At 53.5% G+C, this 21,558-nt stretch overlaps 1 protein-coding gene across 4 annotated transcripts; it reads right to left on the bottom strand.

Moving 5' to 3' along the window:
* Positions 1 to 269: 269 nt before the first annotated feature.
* HOMER3 (homer scaffold protein 3) lies at positions 270 to 20,929 on the bottom strand. Of its 4 annotated transcripts, none has more exons than XM_030966880.1 (10): positions 20,852 to 20,929; positions 12,741 to 12,879; positions 8,843 to 8,999; positions 7,936 to 8,067; positions 7,191 to 7,298; positions 6,546 to 6,667; positions 5,184 to 5,340; positions 2,737 to 2,847; positions 1,982 to 2,062; positions 270 to 1,228 (listed from the first exon to the last, which is right to left on the bottom strand). In XM_030966880.1, the coding sequence occupies exons 2-10, from the start codon at positions 12,752 to 12,754 to the stop codon at positions 1,040 to 1,042; spliced, it is 1,071 nt and encodes a 356-aa protein (XP_030822740.1). In that variant the 5' UTR covers positions 12,755 to 12,879; positions 20,852 to 20,929; the 3' UTR covers positions 270 to 1,039. The 4 variants fall into 4 exon arrangements, with proteins under 4 accessions (XP_030822740.1, XP_030822741.1, XP_030822742.1 ...); XM_030966881.1 differs by lacking the exon at positions 20,852 to 20,929 and adding an exon at positions 20,495 to 20,634; XM_030966882.1 differs by lacking the exon at positions 20,852 to 20,929 and adding an exon at positions 20,509 to 20,628.
* Positions 20,930 to 21,558: the final 629 nt, after the last annotated feature.

The raw sequence follows: 21,558 nt of genomic DNA, 5'->3' as shown, positions 1-21,558 counted from the left end.
AGGTTCTCCCTGGAGAGGGTTTGGGGCTTGAGGTGCTCCCTGGAGGAGATTTGGGAGCTCAGGTTCTCCCTGGAGAGGATTTGAGGACTTTGGGTGCTCCTTGGAGAGGATTTGGGGGTTCAGGTGCTCCCTGGCGAAGGTCTCGGGGGTTCAGGTGCTCCCTGAAGAGGATTTGGGGGCTCAGGTTCTCCCTGGCGAAGGTTTGGGGCTTGAGGTGCTCCCTGGAGGAGATTTGGGAGCTCAGGTTCTCCCTGGAGGGGACCTTTAGGTACTCCTTGGAGAGGATTTAGGGGTTCAGGTTCTCCTGGCAAAGGTTCAGGGGTTCAGGGTGCTCCCTGGAGAAGATTTGGGGGTTCAGGAGCTCCCTGGAGAGGTTCAGGTGCTCCTGGAGAGGATTTGGGAGCTCAGGTGCTCCCTGGAGAGGATTTGGGGGTTCAGGAGGTCCCTTGAGAGGTGCAGGAGCTCTGTGCCCTGCTCTGGGGCTCCCTGGGCAGGGAGTGCCCGGCCTGGTGCCCGCTCTGGCCACGCAGCTGCTGGTGGGTGGCAAATCCTGCCCGGACAGGGCTGAGGCTGCTGCGTGCCCACAAGGAGATCGCGGTGGTGCCCACAGGACATCTCGGTGTCCAAAGAATCTCTTGGTGCCCACAGGAGCTCTCTTGGTGTCCAAAGGATCTCTCAGTGCCCACAGGAGCTCTTGGTGGTGCCCACAGGAGCTCTTGGTGCCAACGGGATCCCTCAGTGCCCAGAGGATCTCTTGGTGGTGCCCACAGAAGCCCTCAGTGCCCGCAGGAGCTGTTGGTGCCCTCAGGATCTCTGGGTGGTGCCCTCAGAACCTGTGGATGGTGCCCAGCCCCAGCTGAGGTGCCCAGAGGAGCTCTCGGTGCCCTCAGGATCTCTGAGTGGTGCCCAGCCCCAGCTGAGGTGCCCAAAGGAGCTCTTGGTGCCCAGAAGACCCCTCGGTGCCCCCAGGACCTGTGGGTGGTGCCCAGCCCCAGCTGAGGTGCCCCTCTCCAGGGCTCTCTGCTGCTGCTGCTGCTGCTCAGTTGCTCTCCACCAGCTTGGCCAGGCCCTGCCTGAGCTCGCTGAGCTCGAAGATCTTCACATCCATGATCTCGGCCACCCTGGTGACCTCGCGGTGCGCCCTGTCCCTCTGCGCCAGGCTCTCTGCCAGGCTCTGCTCCGCCAGCTGCAGCCGCTGCTCCAGCTCCGCGTTCCGGGCCTCCAGCTCCTGCAGGGACAGACAGACAGACGGACTGACGGACTGCTCGCGGCCCAGAGTGCCACCCCAGGGCCCTTCCTGAGCGGCGCCCCTGCCCTGGGTCACCGGGGGGGAGCTCTGTGCCCAGCCCTGCCCGCGGGGCGAGGCTGTGCGAGGGCAGCTGTGCCCTCAGGGATCCCCGGCCTGCGGCTGGCCCGCGCTCTGGGCCTCCATGCTGGGCCTGGCTCCCTGGTTGTTGCGTGTTGTGGGTGGCACTGGAGCTGCTCTGGATCTTCTCCAGGTTGGTGGGGTTGGTTCTGGATCCTCCCCAGCCTGGTGGGATTGGCCCTGGAGCTGCTCTGGGTCCTTCTTGGCCAGCCTGCCCAGGTTGGTGGGACTGGCTCTGAATGCTCTCCACCTGGTGGGACTGGCCCTGGATCCCCTCCAGCCTGGTGGGACTGGCCCTGGATCCCTCGTGTGTGGAGGCTGGGCACTGGATCCTCTCCAGCCTGGTGGGATGGGCACTGGAGCCTCCCCAGGTGGGGATCCCACCCAGGATCCCACCCAGGATCCCACCCTGGATCCTTCCCAGCCTGCTGGGATTGGCTCCATCACAGCCTGGGCAAAGCAAGGGTGTCCCCAAGGTGCCACCTCCACCTTTACCTGCAGCTCAGGTGCCACCTCCAGCTTTACCTACAGCTCAGGTGCCACCTCCAGCTTTACCCGCAGCTCAGGTGCCACCTCCAGCTTTACCTGCAGCTCAGGTGCCACCTCCAGCTTTACCTGCAGCTTCTGCAGCGTCTCCTCGCGCTCACCCTCAGCCTCCCAGCGGCCGCACCTCTGGCTCTTCAGCAGCTGGATCTCCTGGGGAAAAATGTGGGTTTTATGGTTGGCTTTTTGCAAATATTAAAGTGAATATTATATGTGTTAGCATGAAAAATGTGTGTTTTGTTATTGGCCTTTTGCAAATATTAAAGTGAATATTATATGTGTTAGCGTGAAAAATATGTGTTTTGTTATTGGCTTTTTGAAAATATTAAAGTGAATATTATACGTGTTATGCTAGTGTTTATGATTGGCTTTTTGCTAATATTTTTGCAAATACTGAAGTGACTATTATGCGTGTTAGTGTGAAATATGAGTATTTTACTATTGGAGGTCTCTTCCAACCTGGTGATTCTGTGATTTCTGTGAATTCTGTGAGTTCTGTGAATTCTGTGATCCTGTGAATTCTGTGATTCTGTGATTCTGTGAATTCCGTGATTCTGGGAATTCTGTGGAATTCTGTGAGTTCTGTGAATTCTGTGAATTCTGGGAATTCTGTGATTCTGTGAATTCGGTGATTCTGTGAATTCTGTGAATTCTGTGATTCTGGGAATTCTGAGCTGCCAAGATCCTGAGCCTCTCCACCCCAGCACATCCCTGTCCCTCAGAGCTCTGATAGCTGGGGGTTCTGACACATTTGGGGTATCTGGCAGGTTTTGGGGGGGCCTGACAGGTTTTGGGGTCACACAGGTTTTGGGGGCTGCCAGCCTCACCTCATCCTTGGCCTTGAGCAGCAGCTCCAGCTCCTCCAGGCTCTGGCTCAGCTCCTCCTTGTTGTTGTCACTGGAGGAATCCGGGGTGCCCTGAGCCTCCAGCTCTGCCACCTGCAGGGTGAAACCATCCCCTCAGGAATTCCCTGATCCCCCAATAATTCACTGCAGGGTGAAACCATTCCCTCAGGAATTCCCTGATCCCTCAATAATTCACTGTGAGGGTGAAACCATTCCCTCAGGAATTCCCTGATCCCTCAGTAATTCACTGCAGGGTGAAATCATTCCCTCAGGAATTCCCTGATCCCTCAGTAATTCACTGTGAGGTGAAACCATTCCCTCAGGAATTCCCTGATCCCTCAATAATTCACTGCAGGGTGAAATCATTCCCTCAGGAATTCCCTGATCCATCAATAATTCACTGTGAGGTGAAACCATTCCCTCAGGAATTCCCTGATCCCTCAATAATTCACTGTGAGGTGAAATCATTCCCTCAGGAATTCCCTGATCCATCAATAATTCACTGTGAGGTGAAACCATCCCCTCAGGAATTCCCTGATCCCTCAATAATTCACTGTGAGGTGAAACCATCCCTCAGGAATCCTGACCCACACTGTGGTGAACCATTCCCTCAGCCTACCCTCAGTAATTCACTGTGAGGTGAAAATTCCCTCAGGAATCCTGATCTCTCAATAATTCACTGCAGGGTGAAACCATTCCCTCAAATTCCCTGATCCCTCAATAATTCACTGGAATGTGAAACCATTCCCTCAGGAATTCCCTGACCCCTCAATAATTCACTGCAGGGTGAAATCATTCCCTCAGGAATTCCCTGATCCCTCAATAATTCACTGTGAGGTGAAACCATCCCCTCAGGAATTCCCTGATCCCTCAATAATTCACTGCAGGGTGAAATCATTCCCTCAGGAATTCCCTGATCCATCAATAATTCACTGCCATGCTCTGGCCTCCCTGCAAACCCACCTGGCTTTCACCTGGCAGCTCCTGCTTGGTGCTGGGAGGAAAACAATTCCAAAATGGGATTGCGCCCATTTTGTGGTTAAAAAAAACCATTTTGTGCTCAAAAACAAAAAACCAAAACCAACTTTAGAGATTGTGCCTGTGCTTTCTGCAGGGGTTGTGCACTCCAGCATGGCTGGGCTGGCTCACACCCAGCCCCTGAGCCCCTCCAGCTCCATTTGGAGATCTCCAGAAGCTCTGGAGCTGCTGCAGAGCTGAGCTGGAAGGCTTTGCCCAGGAGAACTCCCCTGGGAAACGCAGCTCGGCGCCTTGGATTATTCATGAGCAGGATTCATGTTTGAAATGGTTCTGCTCTTGCTGGGGCTGCTCTGAGCCCTGCGCGCAGCTCCAGGGAGCTCACCCGGGCCGGGAGCCGGTCCTGCAGCGTCAGGGCCAGGGCGGGCGCCAGAACCCGCCAGAATGCTGGTTTAGGGACAAGGGTGGAGGTGTCTCACTGAGTTATGGCTCCTTCTGCCAAGGCCCGGGGATCCTGAGGGAATCCTGAGGGAGGGATGTTGGGAATAACACCAGGGAATCTTGGGGGGTGGATGTTGGGAATCCTCATGAAATCCTGAGAGAATCCTGAGGGAATCCCGAGAGAATCCTGAGGGGTGGATGTTGGGAATAACATCAGGGAATCCTGAGGGAATCCTGAGGGAGGGATGTTGGGAATAACACCAGGGAATCCTGAGAGAATCCTGAGGGAATCCTGAGAGAATCCTGAGGAAGGGATATTGGGAATAACACCAGAGAATCTTGAGGGAATCCTGAGGGAGGGATATTGGGAATAACACCAGGGAAGCCTGAGGGAATCCTGAGGGAATCCTGAGGCGTGGATGTTGGGAATCCTCATGAAATCCTGAGGGAATCCTGAGGAAGGGATATGGGGAATAACACCAGGGAACCCTGAGGGAATCCCGAGAGAATCCTGAGGAGTGGATGTTGGGAATCCTCATGAAATCCTGAGAGAATCTTGAGGGAATCCAAGAGGGAGGGATATTGGGAATAACACCAGGGAATCCTGAGGGAATCCTGAGGGGTGGATATTGGGGATCCCAAGGGAATCCTGAGGGAGGGATGTTGGGAATCAGCCCCAGGGAATCCTGAGGTAATTCTGAGGGAGGGACGTTGGGAATAACACCACCACGGAATCCTGAGGGATGGGTGCTGGGAATCAACCCCAGGGGATCCCAAGGGAATCCTGAGGGAGGGATGTTGGGAATCAGCCCCAGGAATCCTGAGGTAATTCTGAGGGAATTCCAAGGGAATCCTGAGGGATGGGTGCTGGGAATCAACCCCAGGGAACCCTGAGGGAATGCCAAGGGAATCCCAGAGCGGGATGCTGTCCCTCCCAAGGGAGGGAGGGTGCTGTCCCTCAGCCATGCCAATCCCCGCTCCCTGAGCCGTGTCCCCGTCCCTGCCGCGCTCACCCGCTGGCGCAGCGCCTCCGTCTCCTCCTGGTACGCCGCCAGCTCCTTCTTCCACTGCTCCACGCTGGCGTTGGCCTCGTGCAGCGCCGCCACCAGCTTGGAGTTGTTGTCCTGCAGGCTGAAGAACTCGGCCTCCCACTGCACCTCGCTCACCGAGCTGGGGACAGGGCGGGAAACGTGCGTGAGGTACGGCTCTGTGCAGGTATTTACTGTGGAAAACGCCCATCGCTTCTTTCAAATGGCCAACGGTCTCTTGTTACCAGGGCTTTCAAGGCTGAACTATCTAATTAAGAGCTGACACCCGGATTATTTTCCCTTTTCACCCAATAACTGATCCCACAGAGATGCAATGGGGACTTTTCTGCCCGATTACAAAATGCCATCCAAACCCATGGAGAAGCAGCATGAAGAAGAAACCCAGCATGACACCCTGTGCCCTCCATCTCCCTTCCATCCACAACACACCAAAAATCCCAAAACCTCAATTTCTCACCCAGTGACACACCTACACCACTATCTATAATCCATTTCACGCTTTTGATGCGGATTCCAGTCTGTCTTGAAGTCTGGGAAACTTTCTCCATGGATGAGGGTCAGAGTCAGTGCTGCCCTGGGGGTCAGGGCACCCCAGAGAAATATTCCCTGTGCCCTGGGTTTCCACCAGTTCTGAATGCCCCCCTCCATTATTTTTCCCTTTAATATTTGGCTTTTGGGCCTGCACAAACCACTCTGGGATTGATGGGATGGGGAGGTCTGGGTACTCTAAAGGGGCTCCTGTGAACTGCAGATTGTGAATCCGGTTCCAAAAATCCACATTAGAGCAGAGTTGGCTTTGAATAAAGCCCAGGACTCCTTGCTTTTGATTTAAAAATTCTCCAAGTGTTCAGCTGGGAGCTCGGCAGGAGCCACAGGGCAGAATCCAGCCCCAAAGTCTTTTGGAGAGACAAAGAGAGGAAGCAGCCGGGGCTGTGCTGGAGTCGCCAGGGGAATTAACACAAACAGAAGTGTGAACATCTCCTGGGGTCACAGGATCCTGGTCTGGGCATGGCTGGCACCAGCCCAGGGCCCTGCAGGCACTGAGCATCCTCCTCCCCACCTGCCTGAGCAGATTTCCCACCTGGAACCACTCCCTGCTGGGAAAAGAGAATGGATTTTTTTTTAGGAAAATATTTCTCTGTGATTCTCTGTGATTGATTCTGGGATTCTGAGATTGAATCTGTGATTGATTCTGTGAATCCAGCCAAGGCTTTGAGCAGCACACAGAGAATGAAAAGTGCAGAACGGATCAGAATTATCTGAGATGACAAAACCGAGCGCCCAGCCCTGCCAGAGGGGAGAGCTCGGGGCTCAGAGCAGCCTCACCCCTCGGAGAGCATCTTCTTCAGCCTCTCCTTCTCGGTGCTGATCTCCACATCCGCGCTCTGGCTGCGGAACAGCTTGTCCTCCCCGGGCCCGTTGGAGCTGATGATGGGGCTGGGCAGCACCTGGGGGCAAGGACAGGTGGTGATGGGGCTGGGAGGAAGGACAGGGACAGGTGATGATGGGGCTGGGAGGAAGGACAGGTGATGATGGTGGGGCTGGGAGGAAGGACAGGGACAGGTGGTGATGGAGCTGGGAGGAAGGACAGGGAAAGGTGACGATGGAGCTGGGAGGAAGGACAGGGACAGGTGGGGCTGGGAGGAAGGACAGGTGATGATGATGGAGCTGGGAGGAAGGACAGGGACAGGTGGGGCTGGGAGGAAGGACAGGTGATGATGGTGGGGCTGGGAGGAAGGACAGGGACAGGTGATGATGGGGCTGGGCAGCACCTGGAGCAAGGACAGGGACAGGTGGGCACCTCCAGCAGGGTCACCACCCTCTGGGCTGGCCCTGGGGCCACCAACCCAGCCTGGCTGCGCGGGGTCAGTGCTGGAGGGGGCTGTGCAGGTGACAGAGGGACAGCAGGGCAGCAGCACGGGGAGCGTTTTCCCCTTTTCCTCCCCTTTTCTCCCCATTCCCCAGCCTCACCTGGTGGGAAGGGATGCTCAGGGCAGGGTTGGTGAGCTCAGTTTTGTCCTGGCATTTCTCCCTGGCCACACGAGCTGCCTCCTTCACCTCCTGGAACTTCTCTGCAAACTGCAGGGGAAGGGAAGAGTCACCCCGGGGCTGGGGGCCAGCAGGGTAAGGTAATAGAAATTATATTTAAATAAATATATAATGATGCTCTGCCCGCAGCCTCGTTTAAAACACTCCTGAATTTCTGTCCAACACCAAAATTCAGGGATTTAATAGAGTTTGGCACTCGGGGCCGTGGGTTCAGCACAGAAGCAGCCCCAGCTCCATTCGTGGTACCCAAACCCCTCTGCAAACACAACTCCAAAGCTGTTTGTGGAACCTTGGCACCTCGAATTCCATTCCAGCCCGGTGAGAACAGCACCTCGGCAGGTGCCTGGGGATCTTCTGGAGGGGTTTTTCCAGGGGGGTCCCTGAGCTCACCTGGCACAGGTTCCCCAGGTTCCCCAAGTTCCTGGGCTCACCTGGCACAGGTTCCCCAGGTTCCCCAAGTTCCTGGGCTCACCTGGCACAGGTTCCCCAGGTCTCCCCAGGTTCCTGAGCTCACCTGGCACAGGTTTTCCCAGGTTTCCAGGTCCCTGGGCCCACCTGGCACAGGTTCCCCAGGTCTCCCCAGGTTCCTGAGCTCACCTGGCACAGGTTCCCCAGGTTCCCCAGGTCTCCCCAGGTTCCCCAGGTCTCCCCAGGTTCCTGGGCTCACCTGGCTCAGGTGCTGCTCGGAGGCGAAGCCCAGCCCGTAGACGGTGTTGGCCCTGCTGTCAGCCCACTGCCCGAACTTCTGCGAGGTCTTGGTGAACGTCATGTTGGGGGTGATGGTGCTGTTGATGATGGCCTGGGCAGGGGACAGCGGGGCGTTGATCAGGGAACTGATCAGGGGATTGATCAGGGGATTGATCGGGGAATCATTGGTCAGGGAATCGAGCAGGGAATCAGGGGATCAATCAGGGGATCAATCAGGGAATCAATCAGGGAATCAATCAGGGAATCAATCAGGGACTTGATCAGGGAATTGATCAGGGGATCACTCAAGGAGTCAGGGGGTCAATCAGGGAATCAATCAGGGAATTGAGCAGGGAGTCAGGGGATCAATCAGGGAATCAGTCAGGGAATCAGTCAGGGAATTGATCAGGGAATCAGTCGGGGGATTACTCGAGGAGTCAGGGGATCAGTCAGGGAATTGATATGGGAGTCATGGGATCAATCAGGGAATCAGTCAGGGAGTCAGGGGATCAGTCAGGGAATTGATCAGGGGATCAGTCAGGGGATCAGTCAGGGACTTGATCAGGGAATCAGTCAGGGGACCACTCAAGGAGTCAAGGGATCAATCAGGGAATTGATCAAGGGATCAGTCAGGGGATCAATCAGGGAATTGATATGGGAGTCAGGGGATCAATCAGGGAACCAGGGAATCAGGGAATCAAACAGGGAATTGGGGAACCAATCAGAGAATCAGCTGCTTTTTTAGGGACACAGCTGTGTTTTAGGGACACAGCCATTTTTTAGGAGCACAGCCGGTTTTAGGGACACAGCTGCTATTTTAAGGACACGGCCATTTTTTAGGGGACACAGCTGGTTTTTAGGGGGCACAGCTGCTGGGCAGCGCCCACCTTGGTGCCCCCCACGCTGATGATCCTGTAGACGCTGCGGGTGGCATCGTAGAAGTAGGAGACGGTCAGGGCGTGTTTGCTGGCTGGGATCCAGTTCCTCTTGGTGGCTGGGTCGATCTGGAACACGTGGGCCCTGGTGCTGAAGATGGGCTGCTCCCTGCAGGGATGGAGAACAGGGCTGTTAATCGTGGTTTTATAGGGTCAGGATTTCAGCTGGGGGTCAGACCCAATTCATATGGAATCATGATTTATAGGGTTAAAATTTCAGCTGGGGGTCAGAGCCAATTCATATTGGAATCCTGATTTTATAGGGGCAGGATTTCAGCTGGGGGTCAGAACTAATTAATATTGGAACCATGATTTTATAGGGTTAAAATTTCAGCTGAGGGTCAGAGCCAATTCATATGGAATCATGATTTTATAGGGTTAAAATTTCAGCTGAGGGTCAGAGCCAATTCATATTGAAGTTAGATACACCAACAGGAGAAAAGGACTTTGAATCATGATTTTATAGGGTTAAAATTTCAGCTGAGGGTCAGAGCCAATTCATATTGAAATCCTGATTTTATAGGGTTAGGATTTCAGGTCAGAACCAATTCACATTGAAATTAGATACACCAGCAGGAGAACAGGGCTTTGAATCCTGATTTCATAGGGTCAGGATTTCAGCTGAGGGTCAGAACTAATTCATATTGGAATCATGACTTTGTAGGGTTAAAATTTCAGCTGAGGGCCAGAGCCAATTCATATTGGAATCATGATTTTATAGGATCAGGATTTCAGCTGGGCATCAGAGCCAATTCATATTGAAATCCTGATTTTATAGGGTTAGGATTTCAGGTCAGAACCAATTCACATTGAAGTTAGAAACACCAGCAGGAGAACGGGGATTTGAATCCTGATTTTATAGGGTTAAAATTTCAGCTGAGAGTCAGAGCCAATTCATATTAGAATAATTATTTTATAGGGTTGGGATTTCAGGTCAGAAGCAATTCATGTTGAAGTTAGATACTCCAATGATAGGTTAGTGATTATCAGATGCTTAAATTGAAAGCATTATTGTAGAACAGGGCTGTTAACTGTGATTTTATAGGGTTAGGATTTGAGCTGAGGGTCAGAACCAATTCATATTGGAATCCTGATTTTATAGGGTCAGGATTTCAGGTCAGAACCAATTCCCGTGGAAGTTAGATAAACCAGCAGAAGAACACGACTTTGAATCCTGATTTTATAGGGTCAGGATTTCAGCTGAGGGTCAGAACCAATTCATATTGGAATCCTGATTTTATAGGGTCAGTATTTCAGGTCAGAACCGATTCCCACTGAAGTTAGATGTACCAGGGCTGTTGAATCATGATTTTATAGGGTTAAGATTTCAGCTGAGGGTCAGAACCAATTCCCATTAAAGTTTAGACACACCAGTGATAGGTTAGCGATTATTAGATGCTTAAATCTGTTGTAGAAATAACAATCTAAAGCTAATTGTTACATTGTGAGCTCATTTGCAGAAGGAAGTGGAGCAAGTGAAGCATTAAATCATTGGAACCAGCAGAACTATGCCCAGCACCTGGACTCTGTTAATCCATCACAAAGCAGGGGGGCTTGGATGGTGCCAGAGGGCCACAGAGACCTGAGGAAGACCTTCCTGACTTCATCCCTGACCCAGTTAGAGACCACTGACCCAATTAGAGAGAAGACCTGCCCACGTGTGAAGGACTGATAACCTCATTTTAACGCAGAGCAGGGACGGGAGGGGCTGGGGTGATGCAAATGTATTATTTTGGGAAATGGATAGAAGGCAAAATGCCTCGCGCAGCGCGGTCACACGTTTCAGAGCGGTCTGTGATTTTTGGTCTCGGCGACTCGGCGTGAGGGAAGCTGAGGGAAGGGGGAAGCGCAGCGATTTCCTGCCTCGCTCCCTCCCCTCTGTCCTGGCCGCCCCTGCTGCTGCTGCCAGTGCCAGCCAGCCCCTCCAGGGACACAGAGGGGATTGTGCAATCATTACAGATCCCCTGAACCATGGTCCTCCCAGGAAAACCCCGGGCAGCTGTGGGAAACTCAGAGGAAAGAATTCCAACAATTGTTACCTCTCTTTCTGTAACTCTTTATCGAAACAGGGCAATCCCCGTGATAGGGAGGAGTGATGCGCCTGACTCCATCTTATCAGAAGGCTAATTAATTATTTATTATACTACATTACACTGCATCGCATTGCATCTAAACGGAATCTGCCCAGCACTGAACCCTGCGCACCCTGCCCAGAATCTCGTGACTGTCCTGGCAGTCCTGACACACACACACACACACAGACCTGGGCCTGACAGGCCAGGGAGCCAAACCCATCCCTGTGGGCGAGCAATCCCCACATTGCATTCTGCTGTGGCACAAAAACAGGCACGGAAAATGAGATCAGAATATTCGTGGGAAGAATTGTGCCTTGCTTTTCTCTGTGAAATGTGGGGCTGCACACCTGGCCCTGACAGGCCAAGGAGCCAAACCACCAACAATCCCCACATTGCATTCTACTTTCGCACAAACACAGGCACAGCAAGTGATAAGAATTGTTTTGATCATTCTCTGAGGTTCAGAGGATGTGGAACCCAGAAATATTCTTGGGAAGAGCTGTGCCTTGCTTTCCTCTGTGCAGAGCAATGTGGGGATATTTCCTGACAGGCCAAGGAACCCAAACACCATCACTGTGGGTGAACAATCCCCACATTGCATTCTGCTTTGGCACAGGCACAGAAAATGAGATCAGAATTGTGTTTTCTTTCTCTGAGGTTCAGAGAACGTGGAACCCAGGAATATTCTTGGGAGGAATCGTGCCTTGGTTTTCTCTGTGAAGGGAAATGTGGGGCTACAACTGTTGTTTACAGACGTGGTTCTGCAGAGCGTGCTACTCATGGATGGATGGATGGATGGATGGATGGATGGATGGATGGATGGATGGAGGAATTGCTCATGCATGGACAGGCAGACGGACAGACAGACGCAGGAATTGAGCACACAGAGCTCCCTGCCCCCAGCACAGCTCTTCCTGCCCCGACTCACGCCAGGGAAGCACATCCTGCACGTCCCAGGATCAAAGTGGGTCCCCCGGCCATGGAAGGAAACTCTGCACCCCCAGAAGTGCAGCTGCTCAGGGAGCCCCCAGCCCAGCGGGGTTTGGGGCCAGGAATGTCCCAGGTGCTGAGCAGGGCTCTGCCCCCAGCCCAGTGAGGTTTGGGGCTGGAATATCCCAGGAGGCTGCCCCTAAGGTCAAGGATTTGGGGTTGGAATGTTCAGGATGCTGCCCCCAGGGTGTTCCAGGGAAAGGAAAGAGGAAAGGAAAGGAAAGGAAAGGGAAAGGGAAAGGGAAAGGGAAAGGGAAAGGGAAAGGAAAGGGAAAGGAAAGGGAAAGGGAAAGGGAAAGGGAAAGGGAAAGAAAGGAAAGGAAAATTTCAGGAGTGTTTTCCATGATAAAACAGCCCAGCTGCTCCAGGGCTCCTCTGGCTCTGGCTGAACCCAGGGCTCAGAACCCAAACCCAGGGGAGTTTTTTGGGATTTGCCCCCCTGGCAGCTGCCAGGCACAGGCACAGGCACATTCCTGCTGTGTGCTGCTCCCTGCCCACTCCAAGCAGCCTGTCCCATCAATCCCAACACCCCTGGAGCCCTCCAGGGCCAGCCCCAGAGCTCAGCAGGGAATATTTGATTTCCTTCCCCCTCCCAGCCCATTGCCAGCCCTGGCTCAGGTTTCTCCTCCTCTCAGCCTGCATTTCTGGAGTGAGATTCCAATTCCCCAGGCTCTGTTTTCACGTGGATCACGACCTATCTTTGGCACAGGGGAAAAATGGATATTTCTGCGCCTAAAGCCCCAAACCCTGGGCTGGTTTTGGAAAGGAGCGAGGCAGGACTTTACCGGGTTGTTGACATTTGTTAGTAGGGGCAGGAGGCTCGTGCGGTTAGTGGGGTGTCCCCTCCTCCAGCAGCTCCTCCTCAGGGCTCTCTCAGCTGCTCTGGGGCTCCTTCCCAGCGCTGCCTCCACAGGGATTCATTCCCTGGCAAGGGAAAAAACCCAAACGTTATTTGTGATTTGTTACTCCCCGCACAACCAGGCACCCCCAGAATTCACAGAGCTGCTCGTTCGCAGCGACTCCTCATGGCTGAACAAGGTTTATTCCCCTGTTGTGGGGCGTATCTGGGTGAGCTGAGCAACTGCAGCAAACCCCCCTGGCAGCAGGGAAGGGGCCACAGGGGCCTGGGAGGCTCCAGGGCTTCCAGCCAAGCCCACGTGGTGCTGCTGCCTGATGGAAAACCCTCCTGGGAGATCATTCCTCGGGCACAGCAGCTGTTCCTGGGCTCCTGTCCGTCCTGGAGCCCTGTCCCATGTCCCTGTCCCTCCAGACCCAATCCCTGTGCCCCTGTCCATCCAGGATCTCTGTCCCTGTGTCCCTGTCCATCCTGGAGCCCTGTCCCTGTGTCCTTGTCCATCCAGACCCCATCCCTGTGTCCCTGTCCCTGTTCATCCTGTCCCTGTGTCCCTGTCCATCCAGACCCCATTCCCTGTGTCCCTGTCCATCCTGTCCCTGTGTCCCTGTGTCCCTGTCCCTCCATAGGGCTGTATCCAGGTCCTGTCCCTGTGTCCCTGTCCCTGTGTCCCTGTTCATCCTGTCCCTGTGTCCCTGTCCATCCAGACCCCATTCCCTGTGTCCCTGTCTATCCTGTCCCTGTGTCCCTGTCCATCCAGACCCCATCCCTGTGTCCCTGTCCCTGTGTCCCTGTCCATCCAGACCCCATTCCCTGGGTCCCTGTCCCTCCATAGGGCTGTATCCATGTCCTGTCCCTGTGTCCCTGTCCCTGTGTCCCTGTCCCTCCATCCCAAATCCCCCTCCAGCTCTCCTGGAGCCCTTCCAGGCTCTGGGATCAGCTCCAGGCTTTCTCTGGAGTTTCCCTTCCCCAACCTTGGGCACCTCCAGGGGTCCAGGGGCAGCCTCGGCCGCTCTGGGAATCCCACCCCAGCCCCTTCCCATCACCTCCAGCCTGAACCAGCAGAAGGGCCAGGTGAGGACAGAGGGACAGGACAACACAGCAGAAGGGCCAGGTGAGGACAGCGGGACAGGACAGCGGGACAGGACAGAGGGACAGGACAGAGGGACACCCAGGGGGTGACACCAGAGCTGAGCTGCCCCAGGAGCTGCTCCCCAAACACCACCAAGCTTTCCGAAGCAGCTCGGGGGTTCCCCCTCCCTGAAATGCCGACTCCCCTTCCCCTGCTCAGGGCTCAGGGACCGAAGGGTGAATAAATCAAGGTGTGAATAAAACCACTCGCTCCCCCGGGCCGGCCTTGGCAGATCACTGAGGAGGAGCGAAGCAAAGCCTGGCAGGACACAGATCTGGCGGCGCTGGAAGGGATCCAGGGCCTTCCCTGCTCCCAGCACAGGGGGAAGGGCAGAATTCAACAGCCCAGGGAGCTGAAAAATTACTTGTCCCGGTGGATTTGCGCTGAACGAGGGGATTTGCACTGCGGGAAGGGGTTAAATGCTGCGTTTTTAACACGTTCTGTGCTGGAATGTTCAGCCTTGCATTTTATTTTAAGGGTAGGGAAGTGAGGAGCTGTGAGTTGCTGCAACTTCTTTTAGCGGATATCCACTGAAAGAACACCTTCAGTTAGAGAATATCCTTAAAAGCACCCCTAAATTTAGGGAATATCCTTTAAAAGAACCACTTCATTTAGTGAATATCCTTTAAAAACACCCCTTAATTTAGTGAATATCCATTAAAAGAATCACCCCTTTTACTGGATATCCATTAAAAGCATCCATTCTTTTAGTGGGTATCCTTTAAAAGCACCCCTGAATTTAGTGGATATCCTTTAAAAGCATCCCTGAATTTAGTGAGTATCCTTTAAAAGCATCCCTGAATTTAGTGAGTATCCTTTAAAAGCACCCCTGAATTTAGTGGGTATCCTTTAAAAGCATCCCTGAATTTAGTGAGTATCCTTTAAAAGCATCCCTGAATTTAGTGGATATCCTTTAAAAGCATCCCTGAATTTAGTGGATGATGTCGGGGAAGGATCCAGGGATCCAGAGAAGGTCCCAATGAATGTTTGTTATCTGTGATTTCTTATTTGTGATTTCTTATCTGTGATTTGTTTGCGATCTGTGATCTGTGATTACTTATCTGTGACCTGTGATTTGTTATCTGTGATCTGTTATCTGTGATTTCTTATTTGTGATCTGTGATTTGGTATCTGTTATCTGTGATTTGTGATTACTTATCTGTGATTTGTTATCTGTGATTTGTTATCTGTGATTTGTTATCTGTGATCTGTGATCTGTGATCTGTGATTTGTTATCTGTGATTTGTGATCTGCGCCCTCAGTTGTGGCTCTGGGCAGGGCAGGGTGAGGAGAGCTGGGGACACGGTGACACAGGGCCAGGGCACGGCAGCCCCGTGCCAGGAGGGACAGATGGCACCGATGGCACCGATGGCACCGAGCAGGGCCAGCACTGGCACCAGGCTGTGCTGGGGGAGCAGCGGGCACGGCAGGTGCCAGGGGCTGGCAGGGACAGGAGCCAGCCCTGCCACAGTGTCACACGGGCTGTCCTGTCACAGTGTCACACAGGCTGTCCTGCCACAGTGTCACACGGGCTGTACAGCCTGTCACAGTGTCACACGGGCTGTCCTGTCACAGTGTCACACGGGCTGTACAGCCCTGCCACAGTGTCACACAGGCTGTCCTGTCACAGCGTCACACGGGCTGTCCTGCCACAGTGTCACACAACCTGTCCTGTCACAGTGTCACACACATGTCCTGCCGTGGCTGTCACTCGGGCTGTCCTGTCCTGTCACAGTGTCACACACATGTCCTGCCGTGGCTGTCACTCGGGCTGTCCTGTCCTGTCACAGTGTCACACACATGTCCTGCCGTGGCTGTCACACGGGCTGTCCTTGCTGTCCCCGCTGTCCTGGAGTGTCCTGGCCCGGGCTCTGCTCTGCCACCCTCAGGGGCCTCTCCCTGAGCGGGGTGTGCAGGACAGGGACGGGTGAGGGGGACAGGGATGGGAACAGGACAGGAATAAATGAGTGTGAGCAGGACAGGAATAAATGAGTGTGAGCAGGACAGGAATGAGAACAGGACAGGAATGAGTGAGAACAGGACAGGAATGAGTGTGAGCAGGACAGGAATGAGTGAGAACAGGACAGGAATGAGAACAGGACAGGAATGAGTGAGAACAGGACAGGAATGAGAACAGGACAGGAATGAGAACAGGACAGGAATAAATGAGTGTGAGCAGGACAGGAATAAATGAGTGTGAGCAGGACAGGAATGAGAACAGGACAGGAATGAGTGTGAGCAGGACAGGAATAAATGAGTGTGAGCAGGACAGGAATGAAAACAGGACAGGAATAAATGAGTGTGAGCAGGACAGGAACGAGCCCAGCCCTGGCCTGTGGCCATGCTGAGTCAGCTGGGAGCCCAGCCTGGGGCTGAGCCAGGCTCTCCCTCCCCTCCCCGAGGGAAAATCCCCAGCAATCCCTGAGGAGGGAGAATCCCCCAGGAATCCACGAGGAGAGAAAACCCCCCAGCAATCCCCGAGGGAAAAAATCCCCCAGCAATCCCCGAGGGAAAGAATCCCCCAGCAACCCCGAGGGAAAGAATCCCCCAGCAATCCCAGAGGGAAAGAATCCCCCAGCACTCCCAGAGGGAAAGAATCCCCCCAGCAATCCCAGAGGGAAAGAATCCCCCAGCAATCCCAGAGGGAAAGAATCCCAGCCCCAGCAAATCCCAAAACCCCCCAATCCCGAGGGAAAGAATTCCCCAGCAATCCCCGAGGGAAAGAATCCCCCAGCAATCCCCGAGGGAAAGAATCCCCCCCAGCACTCCCCGAGGGAAAGAATCCCCCAGCAATCCCCGAGGGAAAGAATCCCCCAGCACTTCCCGAGGGAAAGAATCCCCCCAGCACTCCCAGAGGGAAAGAATCCCCCAGCAATCCCCGAGGGAAAGAATCCCCCAGCAATCCCCGAGGGAAAGAATCCCCCAGCAATTCCCCGAGGGAAAGAATCCCCCCAGCAATCCCCGAGGGAAAGAATCCCCCAGCAATCCCCGAGGGAAAGAATCCCCCCAGCAATTCCCGAGGGAAAGAATCCCCCCAGCAATCCCAGAGGGAAAGAATCCCCCAGCACTCCCCAGGCCGGGCCGGGCCGGGGCAGAGCCCAGCGCCGCTCAGGCTGAGCCCAGCAGCCCAAGGCAGAACTGGGGCACAGAGAGGGGCTGGGAGCCCAGCCCTGCTCCTCCTCCAGGGCTGTCTGTCTGCTCTCCTTTTATCTCCCCTCAGCAGCCTCGGGAGCTGCTGGCTGCCTGTCTATCTGTCTGTCTGCCTGTCTATCTGTCTGTCTGGCTGTCTATCTGTCTGGCTGGCTGTCTGGCTGTCAGTGCTGCTGATAAATTCAGCCCCAGCCCCTTCCCTCTGCCTTCCCCCCAAATTCCAGCCCCTGCAGAGCCTCTGGGGGTGCAGGAGAACCCCCGACCCTGATCCCTGCCCTGGTCCCGGGCCTGGAGCTGGGCTTGGCTGATCCCATTCAGGATATTCCACAGCCCAGGATATTCCATAACTCAATTCAGGATATTCCAAAGCCCAGGATATCCCACAATTCAGGGTATTCCACATTTCAAGTCAGGATACTCCACAACCCAGAATATTTCACAATTCAACCCAGGATATTCCACAATTCAACCCAGGATATTCCACAACCCAGGATATTCCACAGCCCATATCCAAATTCAGGATATTCCACATTTCAATTCAGGATACTCCACAACCCAGAATATTTCACAATTCAATCAGGATATCCCACAATTCAGGATATTCCACATTTCAATTCAGGATATTCCACAGCCCAGGATATCCACAACAATCAGATATCCATACCCAGGATATCCAAAACAGGATATCCACATTTCAACCCAGGGTATTCCATTAACCCAGAATATTTCACAATTCAACCCATGGATATTAGAGCTTTGAGAAATACATTTGGGGCTCCGGGGTACCATAACAGAATATTTCACAATTCAACAGGATTTCCACGATTCGGGGACACATTTGGAAGTTGGATGTTTAGCCCAGGGGGCTCCTGGATGCTGAACCGCAGAAGCGCTTTGGGGACGAGGTTTGCATTCCAAAGATGGATTTAGAGCTTTGGGAAGATGGATTTGGGGCTGTGGGGACAAAGTCTGGATTCCAAAATAGGATTTAGGGCTTTGGGGACAAAGTTTGGAAGATGGGTTTGGGGCTCTGGGGTGCAAGGTTTGGGTTCCAAAGCAGGATTTGGGGTTTGGGGTGCAAGGTTTGGGTTCTAAAGCAGGATTTGGGGGGGTTCCAAAGCAGGATTTGGGCTTTGGGTGCAAGGTTTGGGTTCCAAAGCAGGATTTGGGGTTCGGGTTCCAAATCAGGATTTGGGGGTTTGGGTTCCAAATCAGGATTTGGGGCTTTGGGTACAAGATTTGGGTTCCAAAGCAGGATTTGGGGTTTGGGGTGCAAGTTTCGGGTTCCAAATCAGGATTTGGGGCTTTGGGGACAAAGTTTGGGTTCCAAATCAGGATTTGGGGCTTTGGGTGCAAGGTTCGTGTTCCAAATCAGGATTTGGGGGTTTGGGGACAAAGTTTGGGTTCCAAATCAGGATTTGGGGTTTGGGTGCAAGGTTCAGGTTCCAAATCAAGATTTGGGGTTTTGGGTGCAAGGTTCGGGTTCCAAAGCAGGATTTGGGGTTTGGGGTGCAAGGTTTGGGTTCCAAAGCAGGATTTGGGGTTTTGGGGTGCAAGGTTCGGGTTCCAAAGCAGGATTTGGGGTTTGGGGTGCAAGGTTCGGGTTCCAAAGCAGGATTTGGGGCTTTGGGGTGCAAAGTTCGGGTTCCAAAGCATTTGGGGTTTGGGTCCAAATAATTTGGGGTTTGGGGCAAGGTTCGGGTCCAAAAGGTTTGGGGGTTTTGGGTGCAAGGTTCTGGTTCCAAATCAGGATTTGGGGTTTGGGGTGCAAGGTTCGGGTTCCAAAGCAGGATTTGGGGCTTTGGGGACAAGGTTTGGGTTCCAAAGCAGGATTTGGGGCTTTGGGGACAAAGTTTGGGTTCCAAAGCAGGATTTGGGGTTTGGTTGGGTGTTCCAAAGCAGGATTTGGGCTTTGGGTGCAAGGTTCGGGTTCCAAAGCAGGATTTGGGCTTTGGGTGCAAGGTTCGGGTTCCAAAGCAGGATTTGGGCTTTGGGTGCAAGGTTCGGGTTCCAAATCAGGATTTTTCCCCCCCCAGGAGGGTTCCCAGGCTGTGACCTTGGGGAGGAGCAGCTCCAGGAACAGGATCCGGCTCTCCCCCATTCCCAGGAGATCCCCGGGGCAGCTGCTCCCGATCAGGGACAGCCCCAGCAAGGTCACACACACACACAGGAGCCTTAAAACCCCCCAAAAATGGATTTTTCTGGAATTTCAGAGCCTCCGGGTGTCCCATTCCTTCTCCTGCTCTGGGACACAAACACTGCTACCGCTACCACGGAATTAAAATGATAAAAAATTTAAAATTTCAAAAATTTAAAATTTCATTTAGCAATTAAAATTTAAAAAATCGGAGCCAGGCTGGAGCTCAGGAATTCTTGAAACGTCCCAGAAAAAAAACAAAACCACCCAGCAATGAGAAAATGAGAATTAGAGAAATGGGAAAATGAGAATTAGAGAAATGGGAAAATGAGAATTAGAGAAATGGGAAAATGAGAATTAGAGAAATGGAGATTTAATATATTAATATATTGCTTTAAAAATAATTTAACTAAAATCAGCTCCCTGAAGGTGATTTTTAAATCTCCTTTGTAGCCAGAGTTATGGAAATTCTGATGGAATTTCAGAATTATGGAAATTTAAAAAAAAAAAAAGGAAAGGGAAAATTTAAAAAAGGAAAATAGAAAATTTTAAAAAATTAAAAGGGAAATTTTTTAAAAAGGAAAACAGAAAAATTTTTTTAAAGGAGAAGGGTAAATTTAAAAAAAATGTTTTAAAAAAAGGAAAAGGAGCCCCCAGGAATGTGATTTATCCCAAACCCCAGGCTGGGAGGGAATGATCTGCCAGGATTCCTCCAGACTCGGCTGCACGAGAAACTCCAACAACGTCGGGTCCGAAAAGAGAACTGGGCCATCAATGAAAGCCCAGCCCGAGCTCCTGTCCCTCGGCAAAATCCGCCAAAATTAACCAAAAATCCACTGAAATCCACCCAACCCCAGCACCACATCCCCGCAGCAGAATTTCAAACCCCAAAATCCCAAACCCCAAAATCCCGAAATCCCAAATCCCAAAATCCCGAAATCCCAAACCTCAAAATTCCAAACAACGAAATCCCAAACCCCAAAATCCCAAACCTCAAAATTCCAATACCGAAATCCCAAACCCCAAAATCCCAAACCTCAAAATAAACAACAAAATCTCAAAGCCCAAAATCCCGAAATCCCAAACCCCAAAATGCCGAATCCCAAATCCCAAACCTCAAAATTCCAACACTGAAATTCCAAACCCCAAAATCCCAAACCTCAAAATTCCAAACACCAAAATCTCAAACTCCCAAATCCCAAATCCCAATCCCCCGCAGCAGAATTTCCCTCCCGGTGAACCCAGGGCAGTTTCCAGCAGCTCCCACCCCTCAAACACAACCGGGATCCATTTTCCTGCATCCAGAGCCGCAAAAAATCCCGAATTTTGAACTCCGGGAAAGTTTTCGGGCACAGCCCCGCTCCAGCCCTCCCGGTTTGGGTTCCGCAGATCCCGGAGCTTTCCCTTCCACAGGAATTAATTTCGAGAACTTGCAGCAACTCGCCCTTCCCCGCTTCCCTGCCCCAAAAATAAAAGGCGAGGCGAAACTTTCCAGCTGGCAGCGCGGAAAAAAAAAAGCGATTTAACCCTCGAGTTGCTGTCCCCGCTGCCTCAGAAGCGACGAATAACGAAATAACAAAAGGAATAACAAAAGCAGGGCAAGAGCAGCGGCCGCGGCTCTCACCCCATCGCCGCCGGCACCGCTCCTCTCCCGCCGCCGCCGCCTCCTCTTCCTCCTCTTCCTCCTCCTTCTCCCCTTCCTCTTTCTTTCTGTCTTTCTCCGGATCCGGATGCTCTTTAAATTTCCTCCGGAATTTCACTTTGAAGCGTTGCAGCTGCTGCAGCTGCTGCTGCTCCGCGGCACCGGGAGCGGCACCGGGAGCCGGCACCGGGATCGGCACCGGGAGGGGCTCCGGGAGGGGCTCCGGGATCAGCACCGGCACCGGGATCGGCAAAGGGAGCGGCACCGGGAGTGGCACCGGGAGGGGCTCCAGGATCGGGAGTGGCCCCGGGAGTGGCACCGGGAGCGGCCCCGGCGCTTCTCCGCCCGCTGCTCCGCGGCTCCCTCGTTCCGTTCCAGCCCGGCAGGGAGCGGCTGGATGGAGCCGGTGCCGCTCCGAGCCGTTCCTCCCCCCGCACCGAGCCTTGCCCCCGAGCCCGGCCGGCCCGAGCTCTTCGCTGCCCTCTCCCGGTCCGCTCCTGCCCGGTCCCTGCCCGGTTCCTCCCGTTCCCTGCCGCTCCCTACCCGGTCCCTCCCCGCTCCCGCCGCCCCATCCCGCTCACGTTTGGCCGCTTTTCTTCTCCCGACTTTATCCGCGGCGGCGGCAGCACCACCTGCCGGGACAGGGGCTCGGGGCCACCGGGGACAGGAGCTCTGAGCTCGCATCCCTG

Source organism: Camarhynchus parvulus, chromosome 28 (genome assembly GCF_901933205.1).
Source record: "Camarhynchus parvulus chromosome 28, STF_HiC, whole genome shotgun sequence".
Taxonomy (NCBI): Eukaryota; Metazoa; Chordata; class Aves; order Passeriformes; family Thraupidae; genus Camarhynchus; species Camarhynchus parvulus.
Note: the sequence above shows the minus strand (reverse complement) of the source record. Positions and strands in the feature narration are given on the sequence as shown.

What these genes read in the sequence shown, in the direction of transcription:
- HOMER3 (XM_030966880.1), bottom strand. An exon ending in TGAGCATCCCTTCCCACCAG is followed by an intron (nt 6,668 to 7,190) that starts GTGAGGCTGGGG and finishes CCTTGCCCCCAG; the next exon opens with GTGCTGCCCAGCCCCATCAT. An exon ending in CGGAGGCGCTGCGCCAGCGG is followed by an intron (nt 2,848 to 5,183) that starts GTGAGCGCGGCA and finishes TTCACCCTGCAG; the next exon opens with GTGGCAGAGCTGGAGGCTCA.